This window comes from Orbicella franksi, chromosome 15 (assembly GCF_964199315.1).
Source record: "Orbicella franksi chromosome 15, jaOrbFran1.1, whole genome shotgun sequence".
NCBI classification, from domain to species: domain Eukaryota; kingdom Metazoa; phylum Cnidaria; class Anthozoa; order Scleractinia; family Merulinidae; genus Orbicella; species Orbicella franksi.
The window spans coordinates 12,837,604-12,864,965 of NC_138159.1; the positions used below are offsets into that span (position 1 = coordinate 12,837,604).

A 27,362-nucleotide genomic window follows, 5' to 3' on the forward strand; every position below is an offset into this window, starting at 1 on the left:
TTTGTGAGCCCAGACTCATAAGAACACGCATTAAACTACAGTCAATACATTGTGTCGGACACAAATAAACATTTTAGGTTTGATTCAGACAGAAAGCTAAATCCTTGATTAATAATTTGAACCAAATTTCTTGACGTAGTTACCGACTGCAAAATAGAAAAGACCACAGTGTATCTGCTATTTTTCTCATTTATTCAATTTTCAGCAATATAAATTAGATCAGTCTTTTCTCACGCAAAGCTTATGAGTAGTTGATTACAATGACTGGAAAAAAAAATTGGGGTGCCCGTGCTCGTTGGTGAGCTAGAGCCAATTTTCAACTGACAGAGCTCAATATCAAGGCAAATTCGTCATGTTTTCTATATGCGGGTTTACGAGCGCGCGCTAATGACGCCATAAATTATGCACAGTAGACACGAAAAGCCACTGAAAAAGAAACACTCTTTATCTTTGTGGTAAACAAGTATCAAATATGTGGAAACGTATGCCTCATCTAATGCAGCAACGCATGAGTTCAGGGAAAGTAAAAATAACAAATAAAGCTTCATTTTACAATCATTGTATCGAAAACGTAGGCCAGCACAGGGACGCACCGACAAAGAATAACCTAAAGTTCAATAGTCCCCAGATGAGTTCTGATCTGAATAGTCCCTAAAACTAAAGCCTAGACACCCCAGCTTTAAGCGTCTTCAGTTATGTCGTCATCACAGCTCATCACAGCTCAACGCGCATGACTGTGTTTTATCAGAACAGCAATAATCGAAAAACCAATCACATCAATAGACATCAGCACGAGGTTCTGGGGAATGAACCCCACAAACTCTGTTGTTATTCCCCGGAGCCTCGTACTGAGGTCTTTTGTTTTGGGCTGAATTTTAAATGTATCGAAATTGGCCCATCGAAGTCGCTGATTTTCAGTACCGACGAAAACTCCATAGTAACACGGAAAATGCGCCTTCTGTGGCCGTTTGAAGCTTAATTGCGTTTGGATATCGAGGCTACTTAGAAATTAAACCACAAAGCGTTTGCTGTGCAATATTTTAGCGGCCATGTATTTATTAATCTCGACAAAAAGTGCTTTACGCGAATCGAAAAGTAGTTTGGAAGGACCGGAAGTTTCGTCATAGTTTGTACGTGCTTGTGAGAGAAAAATTATGCCGTCATTGTTGTCTTTCCTGATTAAAACCCCTGACTTTTCTTATACGTGCTTATTTGAAAATTGACAACTTATTTATACCGATGTTGTTTCACCGAATTCAGGAAACCAAATTCGTGCGAGACTTTGGCGCCATTTCCGGTTACGGTATTTCATGTTTCGCGCGAAGTCTCAAGAATTGGAGAAAAAACTGTGTCATTTCACCATGTTTGTTGAAAAATAAAACAAACTGCACTAGACAAAACCCTTGGTATTTTAAACTTCTTGAACGTTTTGTTTGTACGATTTGGTAAGTCGGTTTTCATCGGCGTCGAAGCAGAAAAGGGTCAAGTATGGATTTTTATTTCCCCGAGTTTACAAGATTTTCGACCAATGAAAACAAGTCTTATAAAACATAAATACGGATGTAATGGTCTGTCACTGAGATAGCCAATCAGAAGTGATGTTTCATTTTCAACGCTCCATGAGAAGTGTCTGTCGCGAAGGTTTTCCCTTTGCGAACTAGAGGCAGATATTTCCAGCCATTTCTTGACGTGACAGGAACAAATGACATAATCCGCGATTAACTTCGCCCTCTGGATGCATTGGGAGTTGATCCCAGAGCTGAAAACTTTGTCTTGTACGCGGAATATGTTAAGAGATACCGCGAAGCCATTTCTCTGAATGGACGCCATCCGTCGTTGAACAGCTTGAGTCTAACTGTGGAGATCAAGCCGATAAATCTGTGAGGTGAAATAGAATTTTATGTCCTGCTCATGCTGAGGAGCAGGGTTTACGCTTGAGTGGCCTTTTCTTGATAATTTGTCTCGCGATATTAACCTCGCTGCGTCGAGTGCCTGTATACAATGAACAAACACAAGGCAACGAGCCAGTGAAGCATGGGCCCTGTCAAGATGCCGGATTTTGTCTGTTAGTGGAACCGGACTGAATTAAAACTCTGGTGCTGTACTGAACAACTTAACTGTATTATACAGCGTATCCTTAAATCTCTGAAGGATTTTTACCTGCAGAAAAAAGTATTTTTGCAAGAATCAGGGAGATCTAAAGTTGGTGAGCTGTGTGTCGCGTGAGCAGATAGGAATCGAAGGTAAGCCAGACCAAACTGTTCTGAAATGTATGTTTTAATGATTGTCCCCATTACAATGGCTTCCTTTCCTTCGAGGTTCTATGCATTTTGAAATACATTCTTTATATAAGCAGGTATTTCCTGACGAACGACTTGTTTTTTCTCTGGTCAATTTCTGAGATTTCCCTTCACTACCCAGTCGTCAAAATTCATTCGATACCCGAGTTTGTTGACGAGATTTTCTAGAATTTTCATCGCACGATTTGATCTATTTATCGAGCATTAAAATAGGCAAGGTTTCTGTCTTTCGGCAATGTTATGTCTTCAAATTTGTTCACAAGGTTACACAATCTTCTATCACAAACAATACCTTAAAGAAGCGTTTTCAAACTTCCTTTCCTTAAATGCGTAAAATTTTTAATTAATCGCCCGGTAAATTATTACAAATGTTCGCTTATGTTTTTAGGAGAGATAAGGAATCTACCTAATACAACAGAATTCTTTCCATTGTCCGAATTATTTATTTCGTAAGGTCAGTTTTATTATTTAATGGAAAAAAGTAAAGTTTTGGTTGAGAACTTTTTTAAATTCAGTTTTGCTAAGCCAGTGTTAAATTTTGCTAGGAAACGACGAAAACATCACAAAAGGTCGACTGACGGTATGCGGTATTATTTTAACTAAGTCTTTTTTTCATTTACATGTGGCAATTATTTGTTTGGAGTATTATTTACCAGGCAAGCGCCATGTTGAGTTATATGGTTTACGTTTGTAAAGGGCCTTGTCATGCCGTAAAGCTCTGGCGCTTTGCAGGAAAAGCAACAATTGAAAGACATTTCCAAACAACAACTTTCTTTTGTTTGGAGGGATTTTGTTGTTTTCGGAGGTGTGCTGATCGCTTCTTGACATTGACGGTCGGGGGTTAATGCAAATTACTGCTTTCCTGAAATATTTTTGCCCGAAAATATTTTTTTTCCATAGGAAATGTTGTATGTAGCGTGTCGGTTTGAAAAAGCCATTTCAGTGTGCGTGCTTTTCGTGTATATAAGGTACGATCTTCTGCAAATTTCAATCTTTTATTCCGTCACAACGGACAAAGTTGTTTATCTATGTTAATTTTCATCAGTTGACCTGTGTTCACGAGGCAAGTCGCTAAAATTAAACCTATAAGTAGTTCTCGTAGACATTTAGTTTTGAACACGGAATTAACGAAGCTCATTCACTCAAGAAACTCGGCTAGCTTAGGTCTCTCTTCCAAAACATATGTTTATACTATTATGAATATCATTTCACCGCTTGACTGATTTGAATTGAAGCTATAGGCCATGCAGAAATTGATCAATTTTTAATGAAGCGAAAAACCTTATGTAAATTCATCTCGCTGAAATTTGTTCGTTTTGTTTATGTCAGTCTGTATAACAGAATTTCAGGGTAGTTGCGTTCAAAACCTTCCAGTGGTCGATTCGCTGTATGGGTGGTTAATTTGAGAAGGTTGTAATCAATCTTGTATTGGAATAGAATAATGTTAACTTCGAATTCACTAGCTTTTGCACTCCAACAAACTGCACTCAAGATTCCGTACATATAAGCGGTTTCGCGACTTTTCGATACTGAATTTTTATATCTCTATAAAATCGATATGTATTCTGTTTTATGTGACAGTTCAAATTTGGTCACGAATTTCACTTAGCAACTTAAGATTTTAATGGCCTAAAATTTGCATAATGAGAACAAAGCAGATTGGGGTATTCAAAGAGATATTGGTGCCCTTAAGAAATGTATCAATTCGTTCACAAACGCTTATTGTTTTTTTGGCGTCTTTAATTTCAGTTCAATTGTAACAGAACCAATTTGTTCGCTGATTCTATTACTCAAAAACTGGAAAATTAGTGGGCATTGCAGTGGACTAAAAGCATTCATACCTTTTATTGTCTTTCAGATCTGTTGTTTTCACTTGTGTGTGACAGAATGTGTTGTTTTATCGATATTGGCTCAAATTTTCGACGATCTAGAATGAACATATTATAATTCATGTCATGCTTAAATGTGATTGTAGCTGGTTTTTCAGTTGTAGGGTTCAACAAAATGTTGGACTTTAACAGTTTAGTGTACTAATCATTTTAATGTTGATCTTAATGGCACGATGAAGACATCAACCCTCAAGATATCACTAAGCCAGGTTATTGACTTGTCACATCCATTCTACTGTTTGTGTTGTGCGGTGTTATTCAGTGGTGGTAAATTTAAGTGGTGTGAGTTTGTTAACTAACAGAGTTGCATTTTCTCCTTTTGTTTACAGGAGTACTTGAAAAAGCCATTGTCAACAAGAATATTTACAACAAGTGTTTCAATTTCAATTGGAGAACATTTGGAGAGTTTAAGCAAGCATGCTTCTTCCCCAAGTATCACTGACAATGATTTGGTTTGTAAATGTGGAGTTGAGGAAATAGATACTAACATGTCACGCAGATATAAAGACTCACAGTCTCTACCTTCTTCATTACCAAGAAGATACTATTCTCTTCCAAAGAATTATTCAGGATCAAACACTACTAATGGTAAAGATTCATCGCACCCTACAAGGTACAGATCAACTTCTTCATCATCTACAAATTCATCCACGACACCTTCATCACAATCTTTGAGATATGGAAGTTTGCGGACTTATGGTACTTCAACAAACTCTTCTTTAACTGACGATCTAAAGAAACCAACATCTCGCAGATCAGGCACCAGTTCTCTGAGTAGCCGACCCGTTGGTAGCAGTAGTATTCCGCGCAAAAGTTCTTATGGTAGCATTAAAACCGGTTCTACATCAACAACTCTAAGAGATTCAACTCCCTCATATTCAGCAAGACATGTGTCAACTATTTCAAACAGAAATGCTGGTAGATCTTCTCTTAATACTGACTCAAACTGGATCCCAGGAGGAGTTCCTATTAGACAGCGATCAAGTATTACGCTGCGTGAGACTGAGTGTGGATGGGGTCCCAGTGACCCTCCTGTCAGACAACATTCGAGTAGTTCTTTAAGGGATTCTCCTTTTACACTGCCAGTGAGGAGAACACGCTCTTCTTCATCACAAGGTTTTAATAGTGACAGTGAAACTCACACTTCTTGTAGTCGAAAATTGAGTCTCGAAACAGTGTCAAGAAGACCTATTTCACCTTCCTCTGTTAATGACAACGATTATGGCAAAAGTGGGGAAAGTCAAAGAGCTTCTTCGTACAGAAAACTTAGCCCAGTTGAAACAACATCAGCAACTTCATCTCCAACTGTTCATTATGCAGGAAGTCATGGGGTAAAGTCTGACAAACCAGCATCACCGACATCACCCACAGTTCAGTATTTTGGTAGTCTTCCATGCAAAGACTCGCCAAGCTTGAAGAGTGAAGCTAGTACAACAAGTGGCTCGCAAAGAGAAAGTGGCAGCAGTGGTAGTCAGGGTGCCTCAAGTGATAATGGTGACGAGCTAGAATCTTCTGCAGCAAGAGATATTTCACTTTTAAGTAGGGAGATTGCCAGCGTTTATGAAGGATCTCTTAGCAGGAGTGATTCCAAAAAAGGAAAAACATCAAACTTAGTGAAGAAGCAAGAATCAATTGAGGGAAATAGTTCAAAGGAAAGTGCAAAACTAGAGAAGCAGTTATCAAGTGAAAAGAAGTTAAATAGCAGTGGGAAATCTTCCCAGCGACAAAGTTCAGGAGGGGAGGAGGGTGTGAAATTTAAAAAGAGTCATAAAAGGAGCGTTAGTGCTGGATCTGCAACTGCAGTAAAAGATGAAAACAAAGTGAAGCCTGCTAGAAAGATTACAGGCCTTTTTTCACGTAAAAAGTCCCGGGAATCAACTGATTCTGAAGACGATGAAGACAGATTGCAGAAGAGAAGTTCTGGGCTTTTTTCCAGAAAAGATTCAAAAGATTCTGTCAAAGACTCTGTCAAAGGTTCACCAACAAGAAGGGGATCGTCATCGTCTTCACATTCTCCACCTGTGACACCTCCAAAGAGAAAGATATCTGGTCCTGGTAGGTTTTTCTCATTTTCCAGTGACTCAAAGACAACTCCTGAATTGCCGAAGAAGTTTTCTGTGCCTGGAAAATACTTTACAAATAAAGAAGCAAAATCAGGTGAAGAGTCCAGTGATTTAGAGTCGGAAAGTTCAAGAGCTTCTCGACCACCACTGAAACGACGTGTTTCTTTGCCAGGGATGTTAGGTTTACCAAGAAGTTCTAGTGCTGAAAGGACTTTTGGTGGCCGTCGCCGTAGTCCTGAGCCATTGGTAGATCCTGCACTTCTTCAAAGAAGGAGAAGCAATTTTAAGAAAGCTCAGTCTTTTGATGTCCAGATTGAAAAGGGAAGGAATTCCATGCTAAGTAAATTGAAATTTTGGGATCAAACCAAAAAGGATAAGTCACCAGACTCAAGGCATTCCACATCACCTGAAGAGGGAAGATCACGATCAACTTCTCCTGTGGTGGAACCATCGGCAGATGAGAATACTACAGAAGAGAAATCAGAGAGCAAAACACCACAGTCAAGGAAAAGCCGGGAGAGAATGGCGAGGAGGAAATCTTCACAGGAAAAAGAAGTCCCTGAGTTGAAAATCACTTCTGAATCGATCAAACCAGACACAACATCAGCCACATCAGGTGATGAGAAATTACAAGTTTCTCCAAAGGTAACACAATCGTCTAAGGAAGATGATAGTGTTAATAAGACTGTTAAGGAACCTAAAGTTCGTTATGTTGGCCCAGTAGAAACGCCGTCACCGTTGGAGTTACGTGCAAGGAAACGAGCTGAGTGTAAAGTGAATTCTGTTGACAAAGACAATGGAAGTTCTCTCGATGCCACAGAGAAATCAGCACCCTCTAAGGAGCCAGCAGCATCTAATACTGATAAAGTGCAAGTCAAGCCTTTGGATGCCAATGATGGTTCAACAAGAGATACTGTGTTGAAGTTGAGAGAGAGAAGGAGGAGGAGGCGTGAAGAAAGGGAACGTTTCTTTGCTGGTTTGCAGCCAGCAGCAAACATGACTAAGGAGGCCAGACAAAAAGATCAGACCTTACAGTCTGAAAATGGCAAAAATTTGAAGTCAGATGCTACCGTTGAAGTGATTCAAGATAAGGTTGATGGAAGAACTACTGCTGCAGATAATAAACTTGAAGAAAAAATTAGAAAGGTTTCTACTGAAAGAAACAATCACAGAGAAGTAGAACATATTCCAAAGATCAGCATTATTGGGAAGAGAAGTTCGGTTGATGATGTACAAAAAGGAAAAATGAAAAATGGTAAGCCGCGATACAAAACAATTGCTTCATCAGTGCATGCAGATATTATAAATGATCTGATCAGAGAGAAAGGTCTCAAAACGACCACTAACACTGAAGTCAAAATTCCTTCTGTTGCTGAACTCAGAGCAAAGTTCTTGATTTCTAAAGATGACGCCAAGGTCACACCCCCAAGGCCTATTCTAAAGCTTGAAGACCGGCCTCATAGTATCTGTGGAGGGGTTTTATCACCAACTGAGATGAAAAAGTTTGAAGACATTACTTTCTCTCTCGCCAAGAAAGCTTCTTCTGATGATGTTAAGATGAAGAAATTTTCTGACAGTAGCAGTGACTCTTTGCCAAAACTTGACATGCAGCGGAAACCCGTATCTGTTGCAAACAACGAGAAGAGCCCACCTTCTTCACCCAGTGCTAGAAGTTCCTCCAAGAAGGAGAAGAAAGCTGACAAGGTAACAAATGAGGAAAACCAGGTAAACGAAGAACAAGATTTAAGCCCAGAAAATGACTCTCTGAAAAGGAGAAGGGGAAGCAAAAAGAAAAGAAAGAAGTCATTATTTGGAAGTGATAAGGACAAGGAGCCAAAAAGCCCTGAGGAAGATGTTGATATGCCACAGCACGGAGCAGTCTCTTCAGCAATCAAAGCCATGTTTTCACGCAGGCCATCTACTACGGACAAGGTTAAAGTGTCTAGGAAACAGCGATCAAAAACACTGCCTGGTTCACCAGAGGGGGACACTATCAAAAGTGGGACAGAATCAAGAGAACGAAAGAAGTCCGCTCCTGAATATACAGCTGAATCTAAGACTCCTGATGCACAACCTGTGAGAGTTCAGAAGAAAGATGCAAAGGATGAAAAAATTGTGAAAATCGAGGAGGTTAAAGATCTTGAAAAAGAGAAGGACATAGAGTTACAGCCAATTACAGACCTTGAGCAAAAACCTGTGAAGGAAAGGAAATCCCTTAAGAAACGTAAGTACATCAATTACTGGATATTCAGGATGAGATTACTAGTTTAAGTTAGAAATATAAATTCTCCTTACTGAACCCCTTACATTTCTTTTAATGTCGGTTATGAGGATTTGGTGTTACATCTAGACATCCAGTGGATGAAATTCCTTATTCTCATGACAGGTACCTGTTAACTTGGTAGTGAATTGATTTGGTTAGGAGAAATTAAGCATTCATCACTCTTTGGACTTATGGTTAATTTACTAATTTAGTTAGGTGTTTTTTTCCTTGTCGAGCATGGCTGAATTTATAATTTCATTGGTGACTAGTTATTTTATTAGCTTAACAATGATTTACTAGCTAACTTGTCATAATTTTTTTTAATTTGCTAACAAAAAAAAGGTCGAGGGCAGTTATAAGGTTGATGTTGAAGTAAAGAAGCAAGATTATAAATTACATACTGAAGGAACTATTACATTATGATATATTGACCAAGTGTGAGGTCAAGATGGCTGGATATTGGCCAAGTTCGTTTTTTGCGTGTTCGACTGGTTTGACTCTGTCTCGGTCCATAAACTTGCAATAAGAAGGAGGCCAATATCCAGCCATCTTGACCGAACAAGCTTGGTCAATAAAGGATTTATTACATGGCTTTCAGGGAAATTTTCCTTGCGGGGCACGGCAGGTAGTCCTGAGTGGGCAAGATAGCTCCATCTTGTCCGCTCGGGTAGCCAATCACGCGAAGGATTTGATTCATCTTGCCCGCTCACGGAGCAAGCCATATAATAAGTTAATTTATGTGATCGGTTTAAAGTTACTGGCTTCATTGCTGTTGATTCTAAACCCTGCTAAGGGTGACAGTCTTACTTCCATTTAAGTAAAGCTATGTAAGATGTATTTGTCAGAAATGCTATGGCTCTCTGCTGGAACAACTAGTAAGAGATTTGTTTTTTCTGATTGATGCTAAACTGACTGAAGAAGTTCATATTATCATGCTATCTTATGGAGAATACAGTTGCATATTACATGGCTGTCCTAAAAGGAAAACAAGATGTGTCATATGAACAATAGCTTACTTTTTTTCAAAGTGGTACATAACTGTAATGCTGAAGAACATTGTTCACTTTAGAATATTTAAGTCATAGTCATGATTTTAGCTTACATTTTAGCTTTTTTGTTTTAAAGTGTAGACTTAATGTGCCAGAAATAAAATAATGATAAAGGGTTAGTGGTAATACTAAATGTCTACTTTGCATGTAACTAGAACATACAATGTAATCAATGTATGTTTGGAGATGTGTAAAAATATGTTATTTTAACCCAAGAATTAATTTGCAAACTAGCTTTTACTGTTTATGTTATCAAAAAAGGCTGTTTGAGTAGAATAGCTGATGAAAAGTTTGCGCGTTTTCTTTGTGCATTAAATGCACCAGAATAATGCTGTATGTTGTTTATTTTCATAGCTCACATGAGCAAGGTCAAGCTGTGGTATTTTGACAATATATTGTGACCCAATTCACAATGTTGATGTTTTAGTAACATAGCCAAAGATAGTTTGTTTAGTCATGAGGTATTAGTGATAAAAGTTTCTAAGCAGCTCAACTTGTGACTTAATTTTAAGTTTGGTTTTTCTCTTTGGTCTCACCCAGTTTGAGTGCAAGAAAAATGTTTTAAGTAGCTGTTAGTGGAGATTGCCAGTTTTGATAAGATCTGCAAAGAAAACAGAGTGTTTTTTTCAAGGATCTTGCTTGAAACAACAGTTCTGTCTGTAAAGGAAACCATGCATGTGCTATGGAACAGCTGTGATGGACATTCTCTGATAATTTTTACAGTTTAGCCATGAATACAGTTGTAAGTTTATTTTTCTTTTCTTTATATGCAAATATGATACTTTAAGGAGCTGAATCTCGAAGGAAATTGTTACATTAATCATTTGCTTTGTAGTAACAGAAGGAACTGGTTGTATCTGCATGTTTACCCACAGATGTTTTGGTTTCTGTGACCAGTACTTCATTTCCAAAATATTTTCAAATTTTGCTTCCACATAGTGTACTGCAGCATTATTTCAATTCCCTCTGGAAAACAGCCATGAGCCGTGATACTGTCACTGCATGTATCGAATATAGTTACAGTTTTTGCAAAAGTTACAGATAATAAGTATGTTCATTAGAAATTCCACAAACTGAGTGTTTTGTGAATCATTTTTCTTCCAGTTAAACATTGCATGTTACTGAGTGTACAGAATTCCATTGGCAATAGTTTTTGAATGCAGTGTGTAATGTTGAATTAATTTTAAAATCTGACAGCTATTTCAACTATTATTTATGTGTTAAGAGTGGATTCTGTTGATGAAACCACAAACAATTTTGTACTCTAAATGACCCAACTGGTTAATTATTAACGTGTTTAAAATCACATTTTACATTTGGGTGGAAAAGAAAAAGGATACTGTTAATAACATTGCTTTGATTGAGCGTATTTAGAATTTTCTGGAATAAAAATTACTGATCATTTTCATAATATGTGGTTAAATATACACCATTTAAAAGTCTTTTTTATTTCTTGTAAATTCCGATTAAGACATTTAGTAGCATACAGATATGTGTGTATACATGTGCCACTAGATACTTTATGGAACATTTATATTTAAAATCATAAGCAGATTACATATTTATAGTGTGAACTGATCGTGGGAACCAGCCACTTTCAACACTAAATTTGTTCAAGTCTAGAAGTAGAAAAATATTTTTCAACTTTTCTTTTTGAAGGATAGACAACAACAGATGAAAGTAGTGCTCAAAAGCAGTACTTTCATTACTTTTGTCACACATGGTTTTAAACAGAGGCTAGATTGAGCCACATTTATAGACTCACAAGGGTTAATGTTATTGACTCCAGCAGTGAAAGACTTAAAGGATTTAAGAGTGAATTTGAAGGGATGTAAAAGTTTACAGCTGTGATTTATAGAGAGGATCCGATCTATGGCTGAAATGATGGATGGAAATATTGAGCATCTTTGTAAGTAGTTGCAGATGTCAAGAGATAGGCACGCAAGGCAGGTTGGAGAATAACACTAGCACAACAAACTAAAGGGGTAACCTGCACTGATAAGTAAATAATTTTTTATTGTTGTTTTCAGCTTCCAAAAACAAAAAGAGAAAGTTCAACTCATCTATGAAACCCTTCAGCATGATGAAGACCAAATCGGAATCCAATCTTGCACAGCGATTCGATTTTGTCGCAGTGGATATTCCCCTTGAAACTGAACCAGAACCAGAGAAAAAAGATGAAGATGTGAAACCCCTCAAAGAGGATCAACAAGATGAACAGATCAGGCAAGATGTCCCTCCAGCATCAGGTCAGAAAGGAAGGCGGCCGAGTGAGCTTGAAGAAGGTTTGAAGGAGTTTTATGATTTGAAAGCAACAGCTGCAAAAGATGAGTCAAAGGCTCCAGAAATCACTCTTGAAGATCTGGATGCTATTTCAATGCAAACGGCACAGTGAGTATTATAAGAATAATACACAGGCCAAAATATGTTTTTTTTTTAGTTTTAGAGACTACATCTGCATACAGTCCAAAACAATTTGTCTTACCATAAGGAAGAGCATGATCTGCAGCTGTGTTTTTGCATAATTTATATAAATTATATGTTTATCTGTCTTGTGTTGGAACGGAGGGGCAGGCAGGTGGCTGGAGTGACTGAGGTACCTTATTTATCTGCCTATAAGCCGATCTTGCCTATAAGCCGAGACCCTAAACTTTTGGCCATCAGAACCTGTTACAAAATTATGAAAAAGAAACCCAAAACATCTACCTACATGTACATGTATAAGCCAAGATAGAATATTTCTTTTCCACATGCACTGTTAAGTGAATAAACATACCGGCAAACCATAGAACAAAAGAAGCATCCCTCTCGGGGAACGCACAACTGTAAAATGAATATTCATTTATTCATGTATTCATTAAAACATATTTAATGTTATTGGTCGCTTAACTGAAAATAGCTACAAAACACAGGTAACATGAATTTAATATGTGATCCAAGTTGACATTTCAAAAGCGTATAAATAAAACTGTGTGCATGACAAAACATTCATCTGAGTTCAGAATCCTGTCTCAAACAATCACACGCTCTTTCAAAGTTATCCGTAATTGATCATCATGCCAAAAACTTGTTGCTGTTCGTACTACTTGGCCTTGAAATTAAAATTTGTGGCTGAGGCAGAGGCTGTTCAGAACAATTTGTAGATCGCCAGAGAATACGAGATCAGTGAGTCCATGGTTCATCGTTGGCGAAAAAATCAAGCAAACCTCTTCAATGGTGAGCTGAAAATGTCAGCAAAATGAAAGATGATGAGCTGTTATACACTGAAGGACCCTAAATTGGATCAAACGGTTCTGGAGTGATTTTCAGAGCAAACAAATCAGGGTGAGTTCTTCAGATTTGAGCTTCCATCAAGCAGAACACTTGAATCCAGCGGCAGCAAACCCATCCAGTGAAGTCCTGTGTTGCCAAGAAGAGGAACAACTTTACAATGACCCCCGATGGCAGAAAATTACCACCTGTAGTGATCTTCAAAGTGCATGCACTCCACGAGACCTTGCTGTTCCATACACTGTTTGTGTATTAGTTCCACAAGAAGGGCTGGATGGATGGGAAAGGTAAATTATTGTCGTGTTTGTTTCTTTATTTCAAAGTTTGTCATGCTCAGACCACTGATTTTCCGAATTGTCAATGTATTTTTAACCTGGGTATTCTGTTATTGATTTCAGGTGTAAAGGACTGGATACGTACCTGTTTGCCGAGGAATCCTGACAACAAATGGTCGCTGCTTGTTTGGAATTCTTTCAGAGCTATTCGACAGAGTATGTGAAATCAGACCTGCAGTGGCGTAAGATCAATGTGGCAGTAATCCCAGGTGGCCTGACACAAATTCCTCAACAAACCATTCAAGGACAACATAAGTTGACAGTACCTTTCCTGGATGATGACTGGCCCCTTTGAATTCACTCCAGCGGGAAAGAAGAAAGCGCTGTCGAGAAACCTGGTGCTCCCTTGGATAAAGCAGTGGTGGGCAGAAATTCCAGCAGAGATGGTTAGGGAATCTTTGAAAACATGCGGTATCTCGAATACTCTTGATGGCACTGAAGATTACAAGGTCTATGCTGATGATATACCAGAACTAGCTGACAATGATATGGTGATGGAGGATGAATTTGAAACCAACAGCGAAGAAGAAGATAACTGAAAACTTCATTCGTGAAGTCACCAAAACAAAACAGCTCCTTTAGGAGCCACCACTTGAATAAACGTTTATGACCAGCAGCAATGATTTACGTACACATTTACTAATTTGTTTTTGTTGATAATTGCTTAGCTTATAGCTGAATATAAACATTCAACTGAAGTGCTTGTATCACTAGTAAACTTTGTTTTGGCAGAAATATTCAGGTATAAACCAAACCTCCCTATCTAGTAGAGATTTCGCTAGTTCCCAGTTTAATTTGGTGCAAAAATTGATTGGCTTATAGGCAAATGAATGTGGTATATTAGAAGGTAGTGTAATTTTATTCTAGTGTAATAGTGATGGGGAGGTATGAATGAGGCCAAATAATTACCCACATGCTCAAAAAAGTCCCTTTAATAGGTTAAAAATCACATGCAAAACAGCCCAACAGTCCAACAGCCCAGCATATGTAACCCCCCAAAGCCCCTTTTCCTTAATTCTCTGCAAGATATATTCTATAAAAAACAAGAAAATTCTGGACAGTTTTTGTGTCTGTCTTTCTTAACACATCATACATTGGTTATAAAGTTAAAGGGGGGAGGGGGGGGGGGAGGAGGAGTGCAGACTGCAGTCATTCTTTGGAAGTGAGAAGTCACCATTTGCATCGGCATGTAGCACCTTTTAAATGAAACTCAGATGTTTGATGTTAAAATGACACCCCTGAGTTGCTTTTTTTGTTAATCCCCCTCCTCCCAGGATGTCCTAAACCAAGATCTTTCACACCAATGAAAGCAATGATGACAATTTAGTACTTAAGGAGAATATGTGTTTTTAAACTTGCTGAAACTTGCATTGAGCTCTTCTACATTTACATGTCTGTACATTTCATTTCTAGACAACTGACATCTCTAGCAGGAGACAGAACAAGAATAAAGCCAAAGCGTCATCACAAAACAACGACAAACCCGATTAAAAACTTGCAACAGAGAAATGATGTGAGGACAGATACTGAGGTAAATCTGTTGTCTCCTAAATGAAGTGCTGTGTTATATAACTTGCTTGCTTAGGAGCATTGTGCTGTACCTGTTTCAACAATCTCCTTAAAGTTAATTTTGTCACCTCTGTTACGTCTAACATTTCCTAGTTGACTCATTAATCAGTCAAAATGTATAAACCTTGAGCACTGTTGTGATGGGAATGGGGTTTGGTAGTCACAGCAATGATACCCAAGTGTGCAAGGAGAGCAGAACACACTTACTATGATGTACATTTGTACTAGCCCCCAAGTCATTCTCACTATAGTCTCGCAAAAGTTCATCTCTCAAAGTACTTCTGAAATTTGAATTTCCTCAAAAATGTTCCCAAGAAATCTTTCAGTCACCTGCCCATCAGGCAAGTAACAGACAGAATTCACTAACCCGACCGGAAAATCCACTAGCCCTGGGCTATCAGACATGACTTTCTTTGTACAATTTGCAGTAAAAAGCAAAATCTGCAAGTCATGTAATTTTAAAATATTTAATTGTGGAGGATCTATGAACAGCAAAAATTAGTTCAACACAGGAAGTTGAAAACAGCCACATATGTACTTGTAAGTATTGTCAGAATGTTGATCTGCATGTGCCATTCGACACAGGCAGGTAAAAGTGTTCATGGTGCACATCTGTATCAAATGGCGATAATGCTGACGATACATGTATGTACTGTACCATTCACTGATTTTGTTATTTCATGTAGCATGTTGTGATAGGTTTCTTGTGATTTTCAGGTTGAGAGACCAAGGATAGAGAAGAAGCAAGTCACAAGTGAACATCCTGTCATCAAGAGAAAGAAAAAGAAATACAAGGACCCTGAAAACTTGTGTAAGCTTCCATTCTTGTTTACTTATTTTGTTAATTATATTATATTTCTTAAGAAAATAATGTGAGTTTAATTGTATTAACTTTTAGGCTGGGGTATCTTTAAAACACAAAATGTCGAAATGGCACTGTGGTCAGCCCAAATAGCGCTCTGGTTATCTGTAACATCACTCAGGTTAGCCTAAATATCACTGACTTGACAGTGGTCAGCTCTCAATGATTGTAACCTGGGTTAACCTTTACAGACGCCTGTATCTCACATTGACTTTTATCTGTAGTGCCGTTTCGTTATTTTGACATTTTGTGTTTTAAACACACTCTTTAGGCTGCATTTCACTTACAATAGTTATTATTCTCTCAAAATAATGATTTTTATCATTTTTCTTTTGTCTTCCAGGGAGACGACACACTCTTGACTTGGCTGCATCTGCATTGGCTGGTCTTGCCAGTACAGAAGATTTCACAAAGGTCAGGCTGCGTAAAACTGCAGGACCGGAGGGAAAGGATGAGTACAGAGGAACAAAACCCATCATGCTTATTCACATAAAAGGTAAATGAAAACATGCAATTTTAATTTCCATACAAATGGAAAAAGTGTTTTCCTGGGCAGAGAGAGGCCCTGTGAACAAGAGTGACTAGTGTGAGAACACAACACAAACGATGCAAACACTTGGCCAATGCTGCATGTGTTTTCATTTCATCATCTTGTATTATAAAACTTGTTTTGTTATTATCTAGGCCGTCGTCATCTTCAAGTTCGCCTTGTTGAACCAAGTCTGAAGTCACTGAATTCTGGAGACTGTTTTGCTCTGGTCTCAGAGAAAGATCTGTTTGCTTGGATTGGAAAAGACTGCAATCCTTATGAAAAGGCTAAGGTTAGTAAAACATGTTTACCGTAAGTACATTGCATTCATTTATTAACTTGCCATGAATATAACTGACCATATTTTCTGTAACTTGATGTGTATGATTTTCAAGATGTCATAAAAATTCCTGGAAAATTAAAAGTGGATATTATGATTTCACTAATTACATGTACTCTTGACCTCTTTACTAATGGCTGGAAATTTTATGTGGTATTTAACAATTATTCCACGAGCACGCATTGGACATGAGATTGTAAATAGGCAACAAGGCACATAGTACTGAGTTGGTTCTAATCATCTCGTATCCAACAAGCATGAGTGGAATAATTGTTTCATTAAAAATGCCCCCAAAATATAGAAAGCTAAAATAACATGAGAATAAAAACACCAAAAACAATCATGCATATGCTTACCTTATCAATTTTGTAGAGCATGGTATAATGGCTCATAACCCATGATGGCTAAGCTGATGAAAATTCTCGAATTACATTATCCAATGATCCAGTTTTAAATAATACAGGATAGTACTGAGAATTTGGTAGTACATCAAGACAATAAGTACTCCACTAAGTGCAGTGGATTTTTTTAAATCTCCCTCCTCACCAGTCTAAGTGACATTGTATTGAAATTGCAAGTCAGACAAAAAAGTATTTGTTGATCACAATTTTGCTGACCTTTTTCACAGGTGACAGAGATTGTCTCCAAAATCAAAACCAAGAGTGAGTTGGACTGTAAAGCCAGAGACATTGTGACAATTGAAGAAGGAGACATGGACTACAATGCTGCTCTGGACAAGTTTGCAAACATCCTGAGTGGTGATCTAGGCAGCAATCCTATTCGAGGTTGGCTAATATTTTTGGCAATTTTTGTTATGATATTTAAATCTGTGCCGACAATGATATTATCTGCTTTCGTCTCTGTATTGTCCTCCTGCTGTTCATAATCAGCTCTCCTAAGACTTTTCTCCTTGTTTGTGTTCTCTTTTCTACTCCAGTGTTTATACACGACTATGCACACAGCTGTAGTCCCCTTGCAAAGCTATCTCCTGTTGTTTTGTCTCAATTGGTCTTAATTACAGTTTCATTATGACAGAACTTAACCCTTTACTCCCTAAGGTAAACAGCAATTTTTCTGTAAATCAGCAAATCAAGACTCTCTGCCTGTGTACAATATACCATTTGAAAGCCACAGATCATCAGGATCAGCTTATTTATGAAATAACATCAGCAGCTATGAAGGAGGGAGTCATTTGAGACAAATTGCTTTAAAATGTGAAACTGAAAAGCTTCTAACACGTATCAATTCTCAAATATCATAGGCGTACACCTGAACTATAGCTTATTTAGTACATGGAGGTCTTAGTGCATAGGCTTATTTAGAAGGTCTTAGTCTCAAATATTCACAAAGTTATGTTGTTGTTTGCCAAATGGCACTCTTTAGAGTAAAGGTTTAAAGGCCACCTAATTTATCTAATTATTTTCAAGCACATCATAACAACAGGGTACATGTACATTTATTGGTCTGATAGCCATGTTAACAGACAACCACCTTTGGTGAAGCTTAGGCTTAATTTTGAGTTCTCTTTTTTTAGATGCTCAATCAATGGCAAAAGATGAAGAGTATGAGAAAGGTGTTGTGAAAGGGAACATGGTGTACAAGATCCATTGGACAGAGCCGCCAACGCTGATGCCAGTTGAGAGCATGTGTGGCCACATTCCTCAAGTGTCTATTTTTGACACTAAGGAGGTGAAGAGAAAAATATTCATTCAGTTAAGATTAGAACCTTGAACATATTCTAGAGCTGTAAAACGTAACCCAACAGCAGCTGCTTGTTACCAATCACAACAAAAAGCATTTGTGTATGATGAACTACATGTAGTCAGAGCTGAAGTGAATTAATGTAAAAATGTGTTAATGAATGAATGAATGAATTAATTGGTGTCAAATGTGGGAAAATTAATGCGAACCAACTCATGATCAGTTGGTTTTGGCTCACATCAGGTAGAATAGATTGTTTGTGTGGTCTGATCATTGGGAAGCAGACACCTTGAGGACCTGAAATTGTCTTGTAAGAGAGTTGATCCACCCACAGGAGTTTAAAAATGTAGCCTACGTTATGCGGATAGGACCACAGCCAAATGTTCGGTTAACTTAAGTCGTCATAAACTGAAGAACTGGTTTCCATAAATGGGGGAGGAGTTCAGCTGTGTTTAGGGTGCTTTCCATTATGCCAGACTGACCAGTCAGAGACCAGTGGGTCTAACTGAGGAGAATGGAATGATCAAACCAGGCCAACCACGAGGAATGACTCTTACCATGTTCTATTCCCTTCCCGAATCCACCACTTAAGTGAACTCGACTGAAGAGAAGAAGGGCAATGAGCCGGTTTGTCAAAATAGAATGACAAATTTCAGTTTGACCGGTCCAGTTGATCAAAGTGGACCACCTCCAAAGGTACGTGGTCCCTAATATTCTGGGTGGAACAAACCGCAACAGGCCTTTCCACATGGCCTCTGTCCGAAATTTTGCACAATTTTTGTTGTGATGGAAAGCACTCTAGAAGTCTTCTGTCCACTCATTTTAAATTTGTTCTTGCACTGTGTCTTCTCAGGTTTTGATATTTGACTTTGGATCAGAGCTGTATGTGTGGAATGGCCAGCAGTCATTGTCAGGCCAAAGAAAGTCTGCCTTTGCACTGGCGCAGCAACTCTACGAAGAACCGTTTAAACCATATGGCAAAAATTACGATCCAATTTTTCCTTATGGTAAATCTGACAGCTGCAATGACCAAGTCGATAACAAAGTTTCATCTGGAAGACCATCATGGACATTGTTCGCAAGACTCCATGAAAAGGCAGAGACGATTTTGTTCCGTGAGAAATTCCTTGATTGGCCAGATCCAACCAAGATTATCAGAATGAAAGGACATCCTAGTACCCTTGAGTTGGCACCTGCGGTATGTACAGTAAACTTATTAACCAGGATCTCTTGAATTTCAGTTGATGTCATTTGTCACAACCATCTAAGAGACTAAGTCAACACGGTCGCTGGTAGACGATAAGTAGATTGTTTGGTAGTCAGAAGTAGTAGAGCGGTTTTCAATTCAAACCAATTGCTCATCAATTAGACTTCTCAGTCAATCTCAAACCGAAGTAAAACCATTTCGAAGAAATTGTCTCATTACTTTCTTCACTTAACTGAAAACTGCTCTATGCAGCTATTACATGTATTCATCATTCAAGTACATGTATCACTACATAATTTTGCGAGTCTTATCTTGGCACTTGATAGGCCATTTCTCCAAAAAAAACGTTGAGAAATGGACTGCATGTATACTGAAGTTAACTTTCGATAATCAATATTTCTCTGTTACTGAAAAGAGAAGCAGTAAACTAGACAGGGTGAAGTGAAGACTTGTTTACAACTTGGAAAATGGTTATGAAGTATTCACTTGAGTTTCTGTTGTGACTCCTAGCCTCCTCCCGTGGAACTGAAGCCCATTGATCCCAAGAGCATGCTGAAGAGTCCTGGACCTCTCCAGAGCCAAATCTTTGAGGGGGTGAATGTTGGGCGCGGCAATGGTGTGCCAACAGTGTGGGTTGGTGATATCTACAAAGAAGGAAACCTGGTGACAACTGTTGCTTTGACGGTGTGGCACATCAATGAGTACAGACATTTTGAGTTACCACCTGCAAACATTGGACATTTTCATTCGGGTATTTTAAAAAATGGCGTATTGAATTTTTTTCCATGATAGATCTGATGCTCTTATTCAGAATGCAAGTGTCATAATTATATAACAACAATTTTGAGTTTCACAGACATGTTTCCGCTGAAATGTCTGCTTTTTTCAGTGCAAATATTACAGAAGATGCAAACTGAATATAAATAACTAGTACATGCTAATGAGCATGTATACAAATAAGAAAAAAAAACGTGCAGATTACAAAGAGAGACTTAAATTAACATGTTGAAGATGTTGATTAAAAGACGGGTTTTCCCATAGGATCTACAAAGCTTCTGTTATCTTGAGCAGGAACGTAGTGCTGGCTTGATCAATTGCAAGAAAGCAATCACTGAAACTTTAGGCACGGCAGATGCAGATATTTATCAATATGTGAGCTCTTGTCCATAGTTAGGTGTTCCCAGACGCATGTTGAGAAAATAATATCGGGTAGTTTTACTGGTATAGCAGGCACTAGAGCCTGCACAAGAAAATTTACAAACGATGCCGGAACAAAGGCCACCAGGGATAGGATCTTTGACACTTGTTTACACAGAGCTGTTCTTGTGCTATTGCAGGAGAGGGGTATGTCATCCGTTGGGCCTACTTTGTACTTGCTGATAGAATAGTGAAGGACCGAAAGTCGCGTTGTCGTTCAACGGTCGCGGGGCGTGTACGCTGTGCTTACTTTTTCTGGCAAGGGAATGACTGTTCAGTGAATGAGAAAGGTGCAGCTGCCATAATGGCTGTGGAGCTGGATGAGGAGAAAGGGCCACAGGTCTGTGTTAGCAATTTCAGTTCCTCAATTTTTTCATAGGCCTTCTACAATTCTAGGTGCCTGGTGTGAATCCAGTTGAAATGATTCTGTAGTTCAGCTGTATTCTACCGAATGCCTGTTTCATGGTCCTGAAGAAGCATTTCAAATTGGAGTCTCAGCATCAATTCTTCTGTTCTTGGGACTCTGTTTCTGAGTGTTTTATTTGTTTTTTGGTTCATTTACTTGTTCGTTCAGGTAAGGGTGGTCCAAGGAAAGGAGACGCCTGTCTTTCTGAATCTTTTCAAAGGAGGAATGATCATTCACAGCGGAAGGTACATGGCAATAGCTTTTTCACAGTTAATTTAGTTTGTTTATTAATAATAAGAGAAATTTGTGGTCGAGGCATTCCAGCTAGATAAGTACAAGCCAGATTCCATTCTCACGGTTAGTCTTATTGCATGAGTAGATTTTCGTCATCATGAATTGCATGATTAGACATAATTAAATTGTGATATCATGTCTTTGCATGACCCTATAGAAGCCATCAATTTGCAACGCAACGTGTAGTTCTTAGGTGATATCACTGCAATTGCTGCACATGGAACCTTTGCTTTGAAGCAAAGGCTTTTACAAAGCCTGGGATATCGATGTTACAATTATTTCACAGGCAGTGTCTTAAAGGTTATAGCTTATAAAAGTTTATTCAATGTAGTATGATATCTTTTAGATAGTTATCAAGACCTTAAGCAATACCTGCAGCTTGTGATAGTCTTGAAGAAGACATTTTGATGTGTTATTTCAAATAGTATAAACATAATGCACGGCATTTGATGTCAATTTTGAGAGTCAGATTTCACACTTATTGGAAGGTTCATCTTGGATGTTCTTCAGCGTCACACAAACAACATTTGCATGTTTCAATTCATTGAGAAACATGCCATTTTACATATGTGCATAAAAGCCCTCTTTGAGAGACATCACAAAAACCTTCAGACATTTATTTCATATGTACACTTGTATGTTGAGATCATCATTTGTACAACAGTGATTTAACAAATAGCCGGGGAAAACAAGCATCTCTCAACTCTTGTTGAGTTCCATTCTTGTGAAGGAGATGTCCTTCAGAGATTGAAAATAAAAATTCCATTCTGGTAATACAGAGATCTGTCCACTGAAGTACCTCTAACTGGATACCATTTACCATAATGATTCACTTTAGCGCCAAGGGCACTAATTTACTTTTGGTAGCGCAAAGCTAAGGAGGGGGCTTAGTAGAAAGGGATTGCTTATTAGCGATGGGCTCTAATTGTTGAACAGGCAGTGTATGCATCTGAATGTCGTAGGATACTATATTTTAAGTGACGTCCTTAAACTCTAGACCTGTATCAATAGGGGTTCTGATAGATTGTAGTCATAATGTTCAGTGTTACGTTCAGATGAGAAAGCAGACTTCATAATTCATGCGTCTTTAGAACCAGTCTATTCTACAGTTGATGGCTCGCTTTATATCTCTGAGCGGTACAGTATCTCAATTTCTGGAATGTTACTTTCACTATGGGACGCTTATTGGAAGGGGCGCGTATTAGACGGGGGCTTATTGGAATAGGGGCGCTCAATTGGGAGTGCGTATTTGAAAGGGGACGCTTATTGGAAGGGGCGCTTATCGGACGGGGGCTTATTGGAATAGGGGTGCTCATCGAAAAATGGCGCTCAATTGGGAGTACGTATTTGAAAAGGGACGCTTATTGGAAGGAGGGCGCTAAATAGAATCATTATGTACCTTAAAATCCTGAATCAAACATTAACCAAACAGAACAGGGCTCAGATCTCTAAAGAGCTCCTTCATCAACATGGAATTTTTCAGCTCCATTTTCATCTCTCTTTAGCTGAGAAGCCAAGAAATCAGTAAACGATAACGAGAGATGTTGTTTTCTCATGCTAAATAAATTACTGCCCTTTTTTTGTTAAAAAAAACTAATAATATGCATGAAACAGAATTTTGTAAACAGTTTTTAAAAGTTAATCAAAAACATCGAAATTTTGTGAATGGCAATCAAAATTGTGGCTTCATTAATTTCCAGGTTTTTTTAAACCTTTGTTGTCATGTGAAAGTTCACCTCGCTAATTCTTTCATTAACAGTGTACCCAGGAACTGGTATGACACACAAAAGTAAGTTTAATTCTGGTTTTCTGACAATACTTTTTAGGGGGCAATTTGATGTGAATAATTTTCTCAAAGAGAAGATCTACCTTGACTAAAGCTTTATGTTAGTATATTGTAGAACGATAAAAGTTAAATTAAAATTAAATGTAAAACAGAATTGTTAAGTTAAACTTTAGATTAAAGTAAAATATATCATAAGTCTCGTAACATTAAAGTAATGACGTTGTAACTAAACCCTTTCACGTAAGTCATTTAAAATAATGACAATCAAATCAATTGATATGGTTAATAATTAACACTGTGAATTGTTGCAGTGAAGTAAAAAAAAAATGTCTAGATTTTGTTGTAATAAGAAATCAGAGGTTTCTTGATCTGTGAAGGCCGATTATTTCCCTTTCCGATAATGTGATACTTTTATTGTTGTACTTATCAGGAGTATTAATAATTCATCTGCTGTTACTTTGGTCGTTCGCGTGATGATAGATAGTCCTGGGGCCAGTTGTTCAGAGGCTATCCACTGGATAAATTGATCAATGACCAATGGATAAGCGTTAACAAAACATGCTATGCTATCAACTGGATGGCGATTTATCTGTTAGATAGTGTTATACACCCTTCGAACTACTGTGGCCTGAAATGGAGTGTAGTCGGGGGCAAACGCCAACTGAGAACTGTACAACAAACTAACTTAGAACAAGCAGCACACAACCGCTGCCAGCAACTACCAGCACCTTACAAAGGAGCTTTTCATGACCTCGGCAAACAGAAACAGAACAGTAAGAATAGACAGAATGACACCGTCAACTGAATTGACCAACGACTGTTTACGAGCTTTACCGTGCAATCAATCTCATAAGGCTTCATAATCATGTACTGAAAAAACAAAACAAAACAAGACAAAACAAAACAAGACAAAACAAAACAAGACAAGACAAAACAAAACAAAACAAAACAAAACAAAACAAAACAAAACAGAACAGAAAACGTTTGACTTGACTGTGATGGTGAGTTCAGGTAAGGTTGGCCAAATCTCAGTCTCTAACAGCAGTCTTTTACACAGACTGCGAGCAGTCTCTCTTCTCCTCAAAAATCCGTGGGGAAGAACGCAAAACAAGTAAGCACGGTTTTCCAGGAAAAGAGAGACTGCTCGCAGTCTATCCTTTACAGGATTACCCTCACCTGGACGGCCATTGTAGACGAGCAATCTGACGTTATTTATCGTCAAACTGATGGGAATAGTTTTCAATGTGGGGCTTAATTTCAATTTCTGTACACTGGTGATCATAGCCGTGTAAAATGTCATAACTTAAAAAGATTGTAAATCCAAATTTCAACCAGTAATGTTTCATAAATAATAGCAAAATAAACCAACATTGTCGTGCTAATTACATGATAACATTGTGGCGATTAAAAGTAAATTAACGCTAAATGTAAAATCCACTTGTTAAGTTTCATAGTTTCATCTTCCTTGTCATAGTCAGTTTCGTTGTCAATTGCCATTTTCACTTGCACAGTACATGAAACAGAGTTCATCTGCTCTCCTCGTTTGTAAAAGTGTTTGTGCAGTCAACTCCCTCCCAGTGGATACTGTTATAAAAACAGTTTTCAAGTTGTTCCTTGCTGTACCTCTTCACTCGACTCCAATCACATTACCACCAACCATTATCGCACTTGAAAGCTGACTTCAATTTAAGATGTACACATCTCTTGAGGTCATTGCTTCGTAAAGGTGTGCGGCTGTCTCAGACAGACACCTGTCTAAAGTTGACACCTCTCATGGACAGACACCTCAAGCTGGGCAACTCTAAGGTAGACACTTCTAAAATACGTTTGGGGCATCTGTTCATTGTAGAGACCTCTTTAATGAGAACCCCTTATATACTTTAGAGGGAGTTGACTGCAGTGTGGTGTCGATGCTTGTCAGTTTGGAGGTGGTAAGGGATAAATAAATTTAAGTAGTGATTTTTAATATTACATTTTATGTATTGCTCAATAGGAAAAATATGATAGATGAAAACACAGCAACGTTCTCTGGTAGGTGCTACGCATAATATCTGACCTGTGTGTTGTAGACTGTTCCAGTATTTCCCACCCAATACAGAACTTATTGTCGGTGTTTTTCATAACTGAAGAGTTGACGAGGAATACCTTTATTTATGACAGCCAGTCATGCATGCATGCATTCCACTTGTGGTAAATCGAGAGAAGGAGCTTTATACCCAAATGAAAATACGACCGTGATCCCAAGCACTGTCTCACCGTCAGTAAACATCAAATTGCCACCACTCAAACTTGTGGACCCTCCGTAGCCCACAGCAGATTTTCACTAAATGCTTGTTGTAAGAGTCTCAAAGAGAAACCTTATCTTAGCTTATCTATCCGACAGACACTTCGGAAACTCGTTTGTACGTAATCCGCAATGAGGAACCAGGAGAAGCCTGCTTGAATCAAGTCAAAGCAAAGTAAGTTCTACTAATTACAATGTATCTTGACGCTACTTGGAGTTGGGTCATGTGGATCTTTCAATGTAATTATAGTTAGTTTCAGTACAGAATTTCTTGCATTTTACCAGAACTCTTGTCTGTCACAGACCATAAACCTAGATAGCAGTATTTAGACCTAATCGTACCGTTTTGGTACGCTTCGGCGGCATATCAGGCGAGTTTGGTGGAGCCGTGGTTCGAATTTTGGTGAGACGTAGTTGAGCCAAAATACCCATGGCGAGACCAAAATTCCGACAGCCATATCAGGTCAGTGACTTGATATCGTAGGATATCAGGACAGCAGACATGGCTTCTGATTGGCTAATTGCTAATTTGGGTACGGTAATCTGTATAATTAAAATTTAAAGAAATTTTTGAACGTTTCGAGGAGAGTTAGAGTGGAAAAGAAACGGAAATGTTAGTCCACAGATCAGATCAAATGGAAACCCGACGTGGATGGATTGATTTTGTAGAACAACAAATGACAGAAACCCATTACAAGTGGAGTCAAATTTTAGACAAACTTTAAAATCAGAACTGCGCATCCCATATTTGCAAAGAAAGCTTTTTAGAAGAAAAAAATTGTATTGAAGTTCATGATGTGTTTTGATGTATTGGGTTATCCAGATACACTACCTCGAGACATGTTTCCAAGTGTCATCGTGATTTTTATTTGCAATGAAGTTCAGTTTGTCTTTGTTCAACTACAGTAGGCTACTTTTTCAATGGTGTTATCGTTTACACACTACACTGCGAGCAGTCTCTCTTTTGCTCAAAAATCCGTGGGGAAGAACGCAAAACAAGTGAGCGAGCGTAACTGCGAGTGTGACCTGCGCGCCTCGCGTCTTCGCATGTCATGCGGGCACGCTCACGACCGCTTGCATTCTTTGCGTTCTTCCCTACGGATTTCCGAGTAAAAGAGAGACTGCTCGCAGTCTATTTACACACTATCTCGCTGATAGTTTCGTTTTATTTCATGAAATGATGTCAATATTTGCTGTGTTTCAGCTCTTACTCGTTGCGGTCACGAACCAGTTTTGTTCTGGTGTCACGCGGTGAAGCTCACATCTTTTTGTGGCATGGCAGCAAATCCAGTGAGGATTCTCGTGCCACGGCTAAAGCAGCTGCCAAGAAAATGCAAGAAAGGTTTGTTAGTGGTTATGTTAGCTCCTCTCTAACAGACAACGTTCCGTGGTATAGAATAGACGGTTGTTCCAAGGTAAGGTCTAAAAGACAGACACCCCTCTTAGCCAGATAGACGTCTCGTTTTAAGGTAGCCACATCTCTAAGCTGGACATATGTCTAAGACAGACACCTCCATAAAACATACACCTCTCTCCACGTAAAACAGACATAAATCTATAGCAGACACTTCTGTGGGGCAAACACACATCTAAGCCCGAAATGTCTGGAAGGCAGCCGCACATAGTTGTATGTCGTCTCTGAGTTTCTAAACAGATGGCAGTTTTGCTTGTCACAACGGTGCGACCGACACATTATCAACCGTTGTAAATACAAATCAACAAATGCCATTTTTTTTTGTCTTTCTTTCCAGAAAAAGCATTGAATGCAACATGGCTGGAGTGACAGCTTTCTCTCTTAGCGAAGTTGAGGAAGGAAGTGAACCTGATGAGTTCTGGAAGGCTATTGGAGGAAAAAGATTTTACTGTAGTTTGGCACATGGTAAGTTCAAGAATCCACATGCACTAACGTAAGTAAGAGTCACTATTGACAAAATAAAAGGCCGTGTCACAAAGTACCACTCAATTGCTTTTATTTGAATGGTCACACTACAGTTTCATTCACAGGGTTATAAACAGTA

At 38.5% G+C, this 27,362-nt stretch overlaps 1 protein-coding gene across 3 annotated transcripts in view; it reads left to right on the forward strand.

Annotated features, from left to right (window-relative positions):
- Window positions 1-1,602: 1,602 nt before the first annotated feature.
- Window positions 1,603-27,362, forward strand: part of LOC145470844 (uncharacterized) — a 31,709-nt gene continuing 5,949 nt past the window's right edge. The window contains exons 1-18 of one of the 3 annotated variants that reach the window (XM_081454723.1): window positions 1,603-2,243; window positions 4,519-8,476; window positions 11,595-11,955; window positions 14,583-14,700; window positions 15,456-15,549; window positions 15,944-16,096; window positions 16,285-16,421; window positions 17,098-17,254; window positions 18,004-18,158; window positions 19,024-19,368; window positions 19,888-20,128; window positions 20,715-20,914; window positions 21,149-21,225; window positions 23,034-23,063; window positions 25,054-25,091; window positions 25,444-25,519; window positions 26,549-26,686; window positions 27,096-27,223. In XM_081454723.1, coding sequence (XP_081310849.1) covers window positions 4,678-8,476; window positions 11,595-11,955; window positions 14,583-14,700; window positions 15,456-15,549; window positions 15,944-16,096; window positions 16,285-16,421; window positions 17,098-17,254; window positions 18,004-18,158; window positions 19,024-19,368; window positions 19,888-20,128; window positions 20,715-20,914; window positions 21,149-21,225; window positions 23,034-23,063; window positions 25,054-25,091; window positions 25,444-25,519; window positions 26,549-26,686; window positions 27,096-27,223 — 6,247 coding nt within the window. In that variant the 5' untranslated portion in view covers window positions 1,603-2,243; window positions 4,519-4,677. Of the gene's footprint in view, window positions 2,244-4,000; window positions 4,399-4,518; window positions 8,477-11,594; window positions 11,956-14,582; window positions 14,701-15,455; window positions 15,550-15,943; window positions 16,097-16,284; window positions 16,422-17,097; window positions 17,255-18,003; window positions 18,159-19,023; window positions 19,369-19,887; window positions 20,129-20,714; window positions 20,915-21,148; window positions 21,226-23,033; window positions 23,064-25,053; window positions 25,092-25,443; window positions 25,520-26,548; window positions 26,687-27,095; window positions 27,224-27,362 lie in introns of those variants that run through there. The other 2 variants (XM_081454721.1, XM_081454722.1) reach the window with 2 other exon arrangements.